Source organism: Pseudophryne corroboree, chromosome 9 (genome assembly GCF_028390025.1).
Source record: "Pseudophryne corroboree isolate aPseCor3 chromosome 9, aPseCor3.hap2, whole genome shotgun sequence".
NCBI lineage: Eukaryota > Metazoa > Chordata > Amphibia > Anura > Myobatrachidae > Pseudophryne > Pseudophryne corroboree.
Genome location: NC_086452.1, coordinates 97,864,000 through 97,880,311, shown reverse-complemented (window position 1 = coordinate 97,880,311; position 16,312 = coordinate 97,864,000). Strand labels below are relative to the sequence as shown.

The window sequence follows — 16,312 nt, the reverse complement described above, 5'->3', positions numbered from 1 at the left end:
ATGAAAGGGGTTTCCACCTTCAGTTTGCGTTACTTGCAGAGCTGTCTGCATCTCTTACTACATATATGACTGTTTTTCTGCATTTATTGTGATTTTGAGTCATATTTATGTTTTTTATATGTTTTTTGTATTGTATAGGTGTGTTTATGTGTGCGTATTATGATGTTCTATAGGTAGTTACTATGGAAGTGGTGTTAGGTGTTTTGAGGATAATTAGCTGGGGGCATCTATAGTCCTGCAATGGGTTGTTACACTCTGTGGGGTAAATTTACTAACATTCGTAATTTTCGGAAAAAGGTCAAAGTTCAATCACGAATGACATCGAAAGTGTAAAACTGCAACTTTTTGAATTTATTACGACTAATTTACTAAGCTGTCGTATTCGGGTTTTTCTTTTCTTCCGATGTCGATGTCATTCGTGTTTTTATTTTTATTTTTACGGCAGTGATTAGCAAAACACTGCCGTTTTTTTTTACAATGAATCTCGGCCGGATCTGTGTGATCCGTGCTGGGGTTCATTTTTTTTTGTAAAAAAATTAAACAATGTAAAATCATTAAAAAAAAATGCGTGGGGTCCCCCCTCCTATGCATAACCAGCCTCGGGCTCTTTGAGCCGATCCTGGTTGCAGAAATATGGGGAAAAAAATGACAGGGGTTCCCCCATATTTAAGCAACCAGCATCGGGCTCTGCGCCTGGTCCTGGTTCCAAAAATACGGGGGACAAAAAGAGTAGGGCTCCCCCGTATTTTTAAAACCAGCACCGGGCTCCACTAGCTGGACAGATAATGCCACAGCCGGGGGTCACTTTTATATAGTGCCCTGCGGCCGTGGCATCAAAAATCCAACTAGTCACCCCTGGCCGGGGTACCCTGGGGGAGTGGGGACCCCTTCAATCAAGGGGTCCCCCCCCCAGCCACCCAAGGGCCAGGGGTGAAGCCCGAGGCTGTCCCCCCCATCCAATGGGCTGCGGATGGGGGGGGCTGATAGCTTTTGTTGTAAAAGAAAAGATATTGTTTTTAGTAGCAGTACTACAAGTCCCAGCAAGCCTCCCCGCATGCTGGTACTTGGAGAACCACAAGTAACAGCATGCGGCGGAAAAACGGGCCCGCTGGTACCTGTAGTACTACTACTAAAAAAATACCCAAATAAACACAAGACACACACCGTGAAAGTATAATTTTATTACATACATACACACATACATACATACTTACCTTATGTTCCCACGCAGGTCGGTCCTCTTCTCCAGTAGAATCCAAGGGGTACCTGTTGAAGAAATTATACTCACGAGATCCAGGGGTCCAGGGTCCTCGGGGAATCCAGGTGTAATCCACGTACTTGAAAAAAATAACAAAACGGACACCCGAGCCACGCACTAAAAGGGGACCCATGTTTGCACATGGATCCCCTTTTCCCGACTGCCAGAAACCCACTCTGACTGATGTCTAAGTGGGTTTCTTCAGCCAATCAGGGAGTGCCACGTTGTAGCACTCTCCTGATCGGCTGTGTGCTCCTGTCCTAACTGACAGGCAGCACACGGCAGTGTTACAATGTAGCGCCTATGCGCTACATTGTAACCAATGCTGGGAACTTTCTGCCCTGCGGTTGACCTAAAGTGACGTCACCGCTGAGCAGAAAGTTCCCAGCATTGGTTACAATGTAGCGCATAGGCGCTACATTGTAACACTGCCGTGTGCTGCCTGTCAGTTAGGACAGGAGCACACAGCCGATCAGGAGAGTGCTACAACGTGGCACTCCCTGATTGGCTGTTGAAACCCACTTAGACATCAGTCAGAGTGGGTTTCTGCCAGTCAGGAAAAGGGGATCCATGTGCAAACATGGGTCCCCTTTTAGTGCGTGGCTCGGGTGTCCGTTTTGTTATTTTTTTCAAGTACGTGGATTACACCTGGATTCCCCGAGGACCCTGGACCCCTGGATCTCGTGAGTATAATTTCTTCAACAGGTACCCCTTGGATTCTACTGGAGAAGAGGACCGACCTGCGTGGGAACATAAGGTAAGTATGTATGTATGTGTGTATGTATGTAATAAAATTATACTTTCACGGTGTGTGTGTCTTGTGTTTATTTGGGTATTTTTTTAGTAGTAGTACTACAGGTACCAGCGGGCCCGTTTTTCCGCCGCATGCTGGTACTTGTGGTTCTCCAAGTACCAGCATGCGGGGGAGGCTTGCTGGGACTTGTAGTACTGCTACTAAAAACAATATCTTTTCTTTTACAACAAAGGCTATCAGCCCCCCCATCCGCAGCCCATTGGATGGGGGGGGGACAGCCTCGGGCTTCACCCCTGGCCCTTGGGTGGCTGGGGGGGGGACCCCTTGATTGAAGGGGTCCCCACTCCCCCAGGGTACCCCGGCCAGGGGTGACTAGTTGGATTGTTAATGCCACGGCCGCAGGGCACTATATAAAAGTGACCCCCGGCTGTGGCATTATCTGTCCAGCTAGTGGAGCCCGGTGCTGGTTTTAAAAATATGGGGGACCCCTACTCTTTTTGTCCCCCGTATTTTTGGAACCAGGACCAGGCGCAGAGCCCGATGCTGGTTGCTTAAATATGGGGGAACCTCTGTCAATTTTTTCCCCATATTTCTGCAACCAGGATCGGCTCAAAGAGCCCGAGGCTGGTTATGCTTAGGAGGGGGGACCCCACGCAATTTTTTTTGAAAAAATAAGCACTTTCCCACCCCTTCCCACTGATATACATGCACGGATCTCATGGATCCGTGCATGCCTATCCAATCACGAATAAAAAAAAAAGGTCTGTTTTTTTTTAGCACTTTTTTACGAGTTGTAATTTTTCACGGCAGTGTTTTTTTTTTTTTTGCTTTGCACTTCTTAGTAAATGACCGAGATTCATACTTAAACAGCCGCGTTTTGACCGATGGTGTATTCATTCGTGATTTTTTTCCTAGGACTTCAAAATATTACGAATGCCCTCATCACTGCCGTGATTATTGCTTAGTAAATTACCGAGATGACACTTTGATGAAAAAACGGCATCTCGGTCAAAATCGGGAGCTTAGTAAATTTACCCCTGTGTCCTTGTAAATAGTGCCAGGTGACTGAAACCTACATCTAATTATTAAACCTGCTTCATTTTTATCATGAATGGACAGTGTATGTTATGGAGCCTGGGGTGGAGGGCCATATCACAAGGAACGGGTGCAGCTACGGGTATGGGACTCAGGGTCGACAGTTTCTAGGTCGACACCCATTAGGTCGACACATATTGGTCGACAGTGGCTAGGTCAACACGGCCATTAGGTTGACATGAACAAGGTGGACATGTAAAAAGGTCGACGTGAGTCTTTCATGTTTATTTTGTGTCGTGTTCTTCGGTAAGTTACCGGGAACCCCAATTAGTGCACCGTGTCCCCTCGCATGGCTCGCTTCGCTCACCATGCTTCGGGCAGGGTGCCTCGCTCCACTACCGCTGCGCTTGGCACAGGTTGCTGTTCCCAATCGTAGTCCACGTGGATCATACAGTATGAAAAGGTTTTTAAAAAAAGAAACAAATGTGAAAAACGCATGTCGACCTTTTTTCATGTCGACATTGTTCATGTCAACCTAATGGCCATGTCGACCTAGCCACTGTCGACCAATGGGTGTCGACCCAGAGTCCGGATACCACAGCTACATCCCCTTATTCAGCATAGATTTATGAGCCATACCTGTCACCCTATCAGAGCCCTGATAGCAAAAGAACCTTGACCACTGCTATACAGCATGAGATGTTGTTTAATAGAATTGTATCCAGCAGCTAAAGCAGGGATGCTGGACTCATACCCCTTTTCCACCAGCCAGCATACAACATGGGTTATTGCACATGAACGTGCATAGGGGGTAATTCCAAGTTGATCGCAGAAGGAAATTTTTTAGCAGTTGGGCAAAACCATGTGCACTACAGGGGGGGCAGATATAACATGTGCAGAGAGAGTTAGATTTGGGTGGGTTATTTTGTTTCTGTGCAGGGTAATTACTGGCTGATTTATTTTTACACTGCAATTTAGATTACAGATTGAACTCACCACACCCAAATCTAACTCTCTCTGCACATGTTATATCTGCCCCCCCTGCAGTGCACATGGTTTTGCCCAACTGATAAAAAAATTTCCTGCTGCAATCAATTTGGAATTACCCCCATAATCCATGTTGCTGGCTGGTATAAAAGGGCTGAGTTGGAATAATCCAGGTCGATTGACCCGGTATTCCAACTCAGGTAGCTTGCAGGGTTGAACACGGGTTCAACCCGGTAAGCTGTGCAGTGTAAACGGAAGCGACACGGCTGCCGTTCACACTGTATGGGAAGGCGGCGCTGAGAGATCATGTGATCTCCCAGCGCCGCCCCTGCCTCATCACCGGCAACGTCACCAACCCGGCAATACGCCAGGTTGGAAACGGCAGATGGAAAGGGGGCAGATGTGGGTCGCAGCCGGGTAGCACCCGTGTCAGGCTCCCGGCTGCGACCCACGTAATAGATGGAAAAGGGGTATCAGCAGTCATTGGTCAATAATATAAAACAGGGACTCTGTCAGGGACAACTCTATGTTGGTGACTACAGTATTGTACTCTGCGTTCTTATACATGAATGTGTGATCAAAGTGTGCATGGAAGATGCTGCATAGCACACACACTGCATAGTTCCTTATGGAGTCTCTGTGTAGACAGACAGATTGGTAATGTGTCTCAGTCTATTGGGAGACTTTGGGGTGACCTACAAGGTAATGTGATATATGTATAGACTGTCAGATAGGGGGTAGGATGGAGGTATAATGATGACTGTGACTAGACTACACTACCAGCTATTATTCTGCAATAAAGCACATTATAATAATATACATACTCAGTGTACACAGGCTCGCCACCAGGCTCATCACCCTCACTGCCAATGCTATAACACAGAGCAAAAAAACAGAACGTGAGAAATAAAATCATATTATCCCTACAATATAGCTGTATAATATAGTTATTTTCAGTTATATTCATACAAACCCCAACACAGATAGTTCATTGGTTGGAATCAAACCCACGACCCCAGCAATATGCTGCCGTCATGTTACTAATAACACCAGAAATGGAGTGTCTTTCCAGAGGGCGCAGGGTGATATGACATACGTATGTGATGATTGTGGGGACTAATGATACAAATAGACCCCCACCACCAACCGCTGCCATCTGCATCTCCTCTCCGGGATTCTCCTGGAGAAGACATTATAGGAGTTGGTGTGAGTTCAGGGCAGGCAGTGACTAAGGGGAGGCCGTGGCCTGATCTGGACTGAGGGGTTCTATGTTTTGACCTCAGAGACAAACAAGAATTGACACTGTGCAGGGTCAATATGTATTGCTGAGGCCGTCCCATGTAATGGCAGGTAGCTGATTGCAGAGGTAGACTGCTGTCTTTGCAAGTTTTAAGGTACCTGCATACTGACATACATTCCCTGATGATTTTAAATTTAGTGTCCTGCTGTTATCAGATATTGGACGACGGTCCCTCACAGCCAGAACCTTTCCTGGCTATGGGGATAGTTGGGAGATGCACCCTGCTTGAGTTTAGTGGATGACCCAAACATTGGTACATGATGCATTTCCAAAAAGATGGAGAGGAAAGGGGCTGGAGTGCAGTCTAGTGCTAGGCACGCCACCTCCATGACTGGGCTACATCCCTACTGGTGGCACACTGGACCACTTGGGATATAAATGTTGCCAGACAGCCCGTGTTCCTGGTCCTAACGTTTCCAATGTGTATCATGTTAGGACTTGGCATATGCAATAAGCCTGTATTGTTCTCATTCTATAAGGAAACTATGGGGTCCATTTGTCAAGAAATGTTTGCTGTTTATTCCCCAAAAACACAAATTTTCAGGGGTTAACTGCAAATATTTAGTATCACCTAAATGTAAGTAGGAGGGACCACCACACCTATCATCCGATATCTGCTGTAATCCCTCCACTCCTGTCGGCAGCCACATCCCCCATAGGTTTCTATGCTATGCTGCCACATTCACCAATTGTAGGCCACTGTAGCCTATGGGCTACACCGAGCAGATGCAGCCAGCCGCAGGAACGTTCCCTGGAAATGGTCGCTGTGCATGTGTGGTCAGTGGGACAGCGCATATGCAGTAATTCTGCTTCCACACTGAGCACATGACAGCATATGGGCTCCTTTTAGAGCCTGTGTCCCTGTGGGTGTAAAATGTTACATACCGCCGATGTAATTGCATCCTGTAATGCGATTCTGGGTGCTTATAACATGCCTAGATCACATTGCAAATGCAATTAATAATAAATGGGACCCTATATGAGTAATGCTATCAAATAAATATATATATATATATATATATATATATACACTGCTCAAAAAAATAAAGGGAACACTAAAATAACACATCCTAGATCTGAATGAATGAAATATTCTTATTAAATACTTTGTTCTTTACATAGTTGAATGGGGTGGTATTCATGTGACCGGCGGTCTGCTGACCGACAGTCACATGACCTCCTCCACTATCCCGCCGGCTCAGTATCCCGATGGTCGGCATGCCGACCAACAGGGACTATTTCCACTCGTGGGTGGAATAGAACCCGTGGCGACGAGCCCGCAAGAGGCTTGCTGCACTCGCCCCTCCCCGCCGGGATCCCGGCGTCGGTATGCTGCCGGGATCCCGGCGTCGGTAAGCTGACCGGCGGTCAGGAGACCGCCGGTCAGCCATACTACACCCAGTTGAATGTGCTGACAACAAAATCACACAAAAATTATCAATGGAAATCAAATGTATTAACCCATGGAGGTCTGTATTTGGAGTCACCCTCAAAATTAAAGTGGAAAAACACACTACAGGCTGATCCAACTTTGATGTAATGTCCTGAAAACAAGTCAAAATGAGGCTCAGTAGTGTGTGTGGCCTCCACGTGCCTGTATGACCTCCCTACAACCCACACAAGTGGCTGAGGTAGTGCAGCTCATCCAGGATGGCACATCAATGCGAGCTGTGGCAAGAATGTTTGCTGTGTCTGTCAGCGTAGTGTCCAGAGCATGGAGGCGCTACCAGGAGACAGGCCAGTACATCAGGAGATGTGGAGGAGGCTGTAGGAGGGCAACAACCCAGCAGCAGGACCGCTACCTCAGCCTTTGTGCAAGGAGGAACAGGAGGAGCACTGCCAGAGCCCTGCAAAATGACCTCCAGCAAGCCACAAATGTGCATGTGTCTACTCAAAGATCAGAAACAGACTCCATGAGGGTGGTATGAGGGCCCGAAGCCCACAGGTGGGGGTTGTGCTTACAGCCCAACACCGTGCAGGACGTTTGGCATTTGCCAGAGAACACCAAGATTGGCAAATTCGCCGCTGGCGCCCTGTGCTCTTCACAGATGAAAGCAGGTTCTCACTGAGCATATGTGACAGACGTGACAGAGTCTGGAGACGCCAAGGAGAATGTTCTGCTGCCTGCAACATCCTCCAGCATGACCGGTTTGGCAGTGGGTCAGTAATGGTGTGGGGAGGCATTTCTTTGGGGGGCTGCACAGCCCTCCATGTGCTCGCCAGAGGTAGCCTGACTGCCATTAGGTACCGAGATGAGATCCTCAGACCCCTTGTGATACCATATGCTGGTGCGGTTGGCCCTGGGTTCCTCCTAATGCAAGACAATACTAGACCTCATGTGGCTGGAGTGTGTCAGTAGTTCCTGCAAGATGAAGGCATTGATGCTATGGACTGGCCCGCCCGTTCCCCAGACCTTAATCCAATTGAGCACATCTGGGACATCATGTCTCGCTCCATCCACCAATGCCACGTTGCACCACAGACTGTCCAGGAGTTGGCGGATGCTTTAGTCCAGGTCTGGGAGAAGATCCCTCAGGAGACCATCCGCCACCTCATCAGGAGCATGCCCAGGCTTTGTAGGGAGGTCATACAGACACAAGGAGGCCACACACACTACTGAGCCTCATTTTGACTTGTTTTAAGGACATTACATCAAAGTTGGATCAGCCTGTAGTGTGTTTTTCCACTTTAATTTTGAGGGTGACTCCAAATCCAGACCTCCATGGGTTAATAAATTTGATTTCCATTGATAATTTTTGTGTGATTTTGTTGTCAGCACATTCAACTATGTAAGGAACAAAGTATTTAATAAGAATATTTCATTCATTCCGGTCTAGGATGTGTTATTTTAGTGTTCCCTTTATTTTTTTGAGCAGTGTATATATATATATATATATATATATATATATACAGTATATATATTTTAAAGGATCATCTGTGAATGATCTGATAGACAAATAGATACGTAGAAGAGAAGGTAGGTACTTACTAAAATCTCACTCTTGGGACGAAAGTCTCCTCACTGTTATAAAAAGAAAAGTTAAACAAGAAAAGTTAAGGGGGTTTTCCACCTTCAGATTGCTTTAGTACACTTGCATACCTTTCTGCATCTTTTTCCACATTTATTCTGTGCTTTAAGCAGGGGTTAAAGTGTGGGGGGGGAGACGAGGTGGAACTGAGTAATGGTAGGAGGAACTAGTTCCACCTCCTCCATTGCCCTGCACAGTAATTCCAACAGAAAAGCCCACCCCATCATCTGCGTCAATCGATGATACAGGCGGCTCTAGTGTCGCTGATGAGCTGCAGCACTCATTAGACTTCAGACACTACACAGCAATTCTTTACCACAGATCTAGAATCACTGGGGGTCATTCCGAGTTGATCGCTAGCTGCCGTTGTTCGCAGCGCAGCGATCAGGCTAAAAATCGGCATTTCTGCGCATGCGTATGGGCCGCCATGTGCACGCGTGTCGTACGGGTACAAAGCCCGTTGTGGTTGTGCACAGGTTGTAGCGAAGTTTTCAGTCGCACTGACGGCCGCAAGAAGATTGACAGGAAGGGGGCGTTACTGGGTGTCAACTGACCATTTTCAGGGAGTGTTTGCAAAGACGCAGGCGTGTCTGAAAAAATGCAGGCGTGGCTGGGCGTTTGCTAGGCGGGTGTATGACGTCAAATCCGGACACGAATAGGCTGAAGTGATCGCAAGCGCTGAGTAGGTTCAGAGCTACTCTGAAACTGCACAAATTTTTTTTTGCAGAGCTCGCCTGCACATGCGTTCGCACTTCTGCTAAGCTAAAATACACTCCCAGTGGGAGGCGGCATAGCGTTTGCATGGCTGCTAAAAGTAGCTAGCGAGCGATCAACTCGGAATGACCCCCATTGACTGTAAGAATACAGTCTTTCATTTTCCATCAAGTTTCAATTTGACTTGAAGACATGAAACCAAACAAAAGTGAATGACACCTTTGAGAAGTGGAGAGTTGTATAAACACTACCCGATAGCCAATGTCATGCAACCTACCAGCATGACAAATTAGGTGATGCCTCCAATCTATCCAGACAACACCCAAATCTAGCTATGACACTCCCTTTTACTTGAGGCCACACCCTTTTCCCTCAATGAAATTCAGACCAGTCCCAGTTGGGGGATAAATTAAGTTCTGGAATGGGCCACGGGTAGGTAGGCCAATCCCGGGCCATTTTTTCAATCCCGGGTATTGTGATTGAAAAACGGTCAATCCCAGGTTTGTTTGTTTTTTATGTGTCCGCCCCTCTCGCCCCACCCCGCCCCTCCCGCCCGCACACATAACTCACCAAACAATGGGGGAGGGAGGTAGGCACACATCCTGCGGGGTTGACAGCGGGTCATCCTGCGGGCTCAGCGGGGGCTGCGGTCGGCGGCGGGTCATCCTGTGGGCTCGGCGGCGGCTGCGGTCGGCCATCCTGCGGGCTCGGCAGCAGCTTTGGTTGGCGGCGGGTCATCCTGCAGGCTCGGCGACGGGTTATCCTGCAGGCTCGGCTGCAGCCGGTGGTGTGTGACAGCTGACTGCGCAGCGTGACTGCACATCACACTGCACAGGGGGAGCCGGGAGGAGGGAGCCGGGCAGCGTCTGAACGTCCTGAGGACGCTCAACGCTGCCCGTCTTAAAAAAAACAAAGGGCCGCCTGATCCCTTAATCCCGGGATTGGAGCTTCCCGGACGATTTTTGGCCTAAATCCCGCGATCCTTCCGATCGTGATCCCAGGATTGGCCACCCTAGCCACGGGGAGAGCAAACATCCAAATCTGGCCATAGTAGCATCACACAGTTTATAATACGGCCTAAAATGTGCAAAACTGGGATTACAAAGTATATTCAAGTAAAATGATCACAGATTATGAAAGGCCATCAAATAATATAACAGAAGACCAGCTTGTATATAAATGTGTCTTATATTAATGTGGTTTTATTAGACGTGGATTGTACACATTTAAAATAATACAATTACCTGATCTCTGCCAGGGGCTCTGAAATAAAAAAATCTATATTTCAGCATATGTTTTTTTAAATGTTTGCATAAAATAAAACTGATTAGCAATATTAGCCGGTGTAACCACGTGTAACAGTAGTTTTACAACTCAGCACTTACCATTAATGAGTGTAAGCCCAGCCTGTAAAGGTAAAAAAGGAATGTGTAAGTAGAGAATAAATGTTATCCTTATGTAAAATATATTTATCATTCCTATATATTATTTTGTTCAACTACTTACTGGTCTTTTCTTGTCTCCCTGAGACATTTCCTAAAAACAGAAAATATAAAATGGTATTAAATTGAGAAATCACATAACATACTACATATAACATACAAGGGCGCCCTGCATTTTGTGTTGGCTGAGTCTCAGCACTGTAATCCTGGTGTAATGCTGTGCCATTTACAGTAATGGTCATATCAAGCAAACCAAATCTTTATTAGTCCAGGTGACAAACATTAAGCATGTTAATTTACAACGTGGACCTGTATAATACAATCCAGTTACATTGCATGTATATACACAGTACAGGTACAGGTAAGACTGCATTAGACAAGATAAATAAAAGTACATTACAGGGATGCATGCAGTAGTCACAGTCAGGGGTGCCGACAGCTGTGCCGGGCCCAGTCAATGGGGGTGTGGCCAATGCACGGAGGTGTGGCCAGCCCCCTCCTTCTTATATATATATGGGCGCACGTACTAGGGGGGGGGGGGAGGGGTGGCCAGCTGGATGCGATCAATCACTGGCACATCGTGGTGAGAGACTGTTCTGCAGCCGCCTCTTTACCTAGTGCAGCACACAGCAGCGTGTGCTGTGCTGGGGAGGGAGGCTGCTGCTGCAGTAGTCACTCCTCTTTGCCTGCCCCAAGTGCCGCTGCCTACAATGGGTAAGAGCGGCAGCGGGACTCGGGACCCCCCTGAGCCCCTCCAACAGTCCCAGGTAAAAAGTTCCCTCCGCCCCCCCCAGGCTCCGCTGGTTACATTTTTTCGTATAAACAGTTTTTCTGCAGCGGGTACACTGATTCAACAGGGAATTACATCAGGGTGTAGAGTTGGATCTTGATCCGAGGCACCAACAGGCTAAAAGCTTTGACTGTTCCCAGGATGCATAGCGCCGCCTCCTCTGTATCCCTCCATTTGTAAGTCGGTACCTGCAGTGCAGGCAGCCTGAAAAGAGCTTTTTGAAGAAAAGAAGACTTCAAGGGCCGCAGCACAGGCACTTAGAAGTGCTATATGTCAGTCTGACATATCGTGCTGCAGCTCCCTCACCTCCCCCAGCGGCGCTGTATACTCCAGCGCCCTGGTTACCAGGTACTTACAGCGGAGGGCTCCGGTCACTTCAGTCACACACACGCCGCTGCTCTCCTGGATCGCGTGGCCGCATCTTCGGGAAGAGGTAAGAGTGTCCCCCAGGCAGGACCCGCTGAAATCGCGATCCGGCACGGTCTCCGGAGATGGACCGCACGCGCTGGCGTGGACACTGTGGCTGTACAGGGACCCCACTAGACCACCAGGGCAAGGAAGGGGCACAGGTCGTATTTCTTAAAATCAGTTTCAAATAGGCCCCGCAGTACACGGTGGTGAAGTCCAGCAAGGGGATAAGGCTATGACCTGTAGCCAGAGGCTGGCTGGCAACTTTTAGCCTGGGGGGCAAGTCCAGAGCACTGGCCCATAAGTAATGGCGCCATCTTAAATGGAGTTTTTTTATTTAAAAAAATATTTATTAATGGAAAAAAAATTAGGCCTGGTGTAAATTATCCCAAAGATACTTTATTATAAATTTGTCAGTGCGGCTGCGGCTTCAGCAGAGCTGTGTAGTGCAGGAGTGGCCAACCAGTCAGTGGCAAAGAGCTAGAAAAGATCTGTAATCAAGGGCAAGAGCCGGTGCGCAAGCAAAAATGGGGGCGTGGCATAGTTGTCACAATGCCACACCCCATTTTTATGCGCACACCTTTCGGTTTGACGTTTTTAGGAGTATGACCTTGTGTCATAACTCCATTTTTAGTCATGTTGTGTACAGTGCCACATACAAATAAAGCCCCTGTACAGTGCCACATACATACATACATACATACTGTATAAGAACACCAAAAAATGGGTGCCTCCACAGTGCCAAATACATATATGCCCCCAGAGTGCCAGATACACATGTCCCCACAGTGCCAGATACATATATTCCTCCACAGTGCCAGATACATATATGCCCCACAGTGCCAGATACATATATGTCCCCATAGTGCCAAATACATATATTCCTCCACAGTGCCAGATACATATATTCCTCCACAGAGCCAGATACATATATTCCTCCACAGTGCCAGATACATATATTCCTCCACAGAGCCAGATACATATATTCCTCCACAGTGCCAGATACATATATGTCCCCATAGTGCCAGATACATATATTCCTCCACAGTGCCAGATACATATATGTCTCCATAGTGTCAGATACATATATGCCCCCATAGTGCCAGATACATATATGTCCTCATAATGCAGATATGCTCCCAATGCCAGATACACATCTCCCCAGTGCCAGATATGCCCCCAGTGTAAGATACACATGTCCCCACAGTGCCAGATACACATGTCCCCCCAGTGCCAGATATGCCCACAGTGCCAGATACACATGTCCCCTCAGTGCCAGATATGTCCCCAGTGCCAAATACGCGTCCCCCCAGTGCCAAATATGCCCCCTGTGCCAGAAACACATGTCCCCCCAGTGCCAGATATGCCCCCAGTGCCAGATGCACGTCCCCCCAGTGCCAGATATGCCCCCAGTGTAAGATACACATGTCCCCACACTGTGCCCCTCCAAGTGCTGCTCACCGCCGCGCAGCTGCTCTGCTCAGTCTGCTGCTTGTGAGGGGAGGAGAGCGCAGCGTGCGCCTCTCCTGCCCCTCAGTCCCCACTCTCCAGGGGCGTTGATTCTCTCTAATTAAGTGCCGGTCAGTGAGCCAATCAGAGTTCTCTGACCGGCAGCTAAGACTCCTGATTGGCTGCCGGTCCGCGAGCTCTAATTGGCTCACGGGCTGGCGCCAGGCACTGCAGACTAAGGCAGTGGGAGGCGCCGCAGGAGCTTACGAGCCGCATGCGGCTCGAGAGCCACGGGTTGGCCACCGCTGGTGTAGTGGAAGGTGGCGGCCGGCCCGTGACCCTTGGCAGTAGCGTAGCCCGGGGCGCACATGGCACCCTGCCCCCCGGGCCAGCCCGCCTCTGCATGTAGCCCCTCCCCCAGCCCCAGGGGCCATTTACTGAAATGTTCCCGCCCTGGAGCTGCATCTCTCTCTCTCCCTCACTCCCTGTCAGCGTTTGGGCACCATTACACACAAGCTGAGCTTATTCTGGGACTGCTGGACAATGTCTCCTCTGTAAAGCCGCCTGCCTCATCAGCGCTGTGCCTTTACAGGACACTTGAGTATTCTACATGTCATTTAGACAGTGTTAGTTAAGAACAAGTGCATAACTTCAGGGTTATTTAGTACAAGTACCCTGTGATATACATCCAGTCTTTGCTGTGCATTTTGTTATATATGTATATATATATATATATATATATATATATATACACATAGCTTTACTTAGTAGTCCAGTTACTTAGTATTGCTAGTCCAGTGCAGTTTTATTGTTGTTTGTAATAATTTCTGCATTGTACATGTGACTGTGTGTGCCAATAGCTGCTGTGTGGTCTCTATTCCGTGTATTTCACACATATTCCTTTCCTACCTGTGTCAGTTTTTTTTACCCAGTTTTGTTCTATTACTGTTGTTCTAATTGTAAAGCCCAATGGAATATGCTGCGCTATATAAGAAACTGTTAATAAATAAATAATAAATATTGATATCCCTATATTCTGTACCCTGAAGGAGGCTAAGTGCATCAGGGTTCTCATGATATAGTGTCTCACAGGATATACTACTTTGGTATTTTTCTCTGTGTGCTTCAGTCACCATATACCTCTTAAATTCTCTGTTTGTGCTCTGCTTTGCAGTCACACTATACAGGAGTTTTTTTGTCAGGTAACTTGTCTGCTTTCATTGTACTGTTGCACCCTCAGGTTAGGCTTACAAATAATGTCTGCTAAACAGGGCAGTAGATCCATGGCTGATCCTGTACCATGCAGTGCTGACGCCACGGATTGCTAGGAGGAAAACATTGCAGCTGAGGGTTCAGGTACCGGGGGCTCTATACCCCTCAGTCAGTCTGCAGCACCGGGGGCACTCCAAGACCCACCTTGGGCTGCCTTTTCTAATTTACTGACTACGCTAGTAACTAGACTTGCGCCCCCTGTGGGACCTCCTTTGCCATTACAACCACATATTGTCCCTGCAGTTAATCCACCATGGGCAGATAATCTGTCCACTCAGTTACAGCAATTAAATCAGTCTTTGGCTAAACAAAAAGCTAACCCTAGCCTGCCTAGGACCAATGGGTCCTCTAAGCGGGCCATTACCTCCTCACAATCCACACATGTTTCGGATACTTAATCCGATGAAGATGGTGCATATACTGACCCCTCAGACACTGATGCAGATGCTTCTGATAGGGAATCTATTACACAGGTGGATGTTCCTGACCTCTTGGAGGCTATCAGACTGATTCTTCAAATAGATGATGAGGCAGAACCTCCAGATACCTCTAAGAAACCTGATAAATTCAAGCGTCAGAAGGTTACTAAATTAGTTTTACCCCATTCTAACCATTTGGTTGACGTACGTCAGGAATCATGGGAGTATCCAGGAAAGAAATTCTCCCTGTCTAAGACGATGCTAGCTCGTTATCCCCTCTCTGCAGAGTTAAGTAAAAATTGGGAAACACCGCCGCCGGTGGACTCACAGGTCGCACGTCTGGTGGTTTAATCTGCTCTGCCTGTCACTACTGTCACCTCTCTGAAGGAACCGACGGATAAGCACGTGGAGGGTTGCTTGAAGTCTATTTACACTCTTGCAGGAGCTGTGCATAGGCCCACTATTGCGGCTTCTTGTGCTGCAAAAGCTATTGAAGCCTGGGTTCAGGAAGTTGTAGCGGAACTACCGTCTGATTTTCTTGATAATGCTAGACAGTGTCTTTCATATATTATTACAGCCTCTCATTATATTCAGGAAGCGGCATCTGATGCTGGTGTCCTGGCGGCCAAAGCGTCTACTACGTCCATTCTGGCTCGCTGGATTCTCTGGTTGCGGTCCTGATCTGTAGATCTGGACTCTAAAAAGACCTTGGGGGTGATCCCCTTTAAGGGAAACAACCTTTTTGGGGAAGATCTCAACAAGATTGTTGCTGACTTAACATCCGCTAAGACTGCCTGTCTGCCTAGTACTAATCCTTCGGCTCCGAAGGCTAAAAGTACTTCCTTTCGCTCCTTTCGACCTCAAAGTAAAGCAAAGGGTCAGGTGTACCCAAAACAGGCTCGCACTTCTTAATCTACTAAGCCCAAACCTAAACGTTCCTGGGCTGCCCGTCAGCCTGCTTCCAAAACAGATAAGCCTGCTGCATGACGGGGTGGGCCTCCTCCTGGGGGACCCCAGGGTGGGAGGCCGACTTCTGCGGTTTGCTCACGTATGGTTACAGACCACTTCAGACGCCTGGGTAAAGGAAGTCATCACTCAGGGATACGCCATCTCTTTCAAGAAAAGTCCTCCTCACCAGTTTTGCTCAACAAACATCCCTTCGGATGTGGTAAAAGCAAAAACTCTCCATCTGGTGGTACAATCCATCCTGGACACAGGGGTGATAGTGCCGATGCCTCTGGCACAGAGAGGCAGGGGGTACTATTCAACGTTGTTCCTAGTTCCGAAACCGAATGGGTCTTCCCGGCTCATTCTCAACCTCAAGTCTTTGAACAAATTTGTGAAAGTTTCCAAATTCCGTATGGAATCTCTTTACACTGTTGTTCTGGCCTTGGAGCCCATGGACTACATGGTATCCCTGGACATACAGGATGCTTACCTGCATATACCTATTGC

General features: G+C 47.8%; 1 protein-coding gene across 3 annotated transcripts in view; it reads right to left on the bottom strand.

The window, feature by feature from the left end:
• The window catches only part of LOC134956737 (uncharacterized), a 36,721-nt gene extending 26,093 nt beyond the window's left edge, over positions 1 to 10,628 (bottom strand). For all 3 annotated transcript variants that reach the window (XM_063938715.1, XM_063938717.1, XM_063938716.1), the window contains exons 1-5: positions 10,584 to 10,628; positions 10,463 to 10,484; positions 10,322 to 10,340; positions 8,324 to 8,356; positions 4,859 to 4,906 (exon numbers count right to left, since the gene is read on the bottom strand). In XM_063938715.1, coding sequence (XP_063794785.1) covers positions 4,859 to 4,906; positions 8,324 to 8,356; positions 10,322 to 10,340; positions 10,463 to 10,484; positions 10,584 to 10,610 — 149 coding nt within the window. In that variant the 5' untranslated portion in view covers positions 10,611 to 10,628. The remainder of the gene's footprint in view (positions 1 to 4,858; positions 4,907 to 8,323; positions 8,357 to 10,321; positions 10,341 to 10,462; positions 10,485 to 10,583) is intronic.
• Positions 10,629 to 16,312: the final 5,684 nt, after the last annotated feature.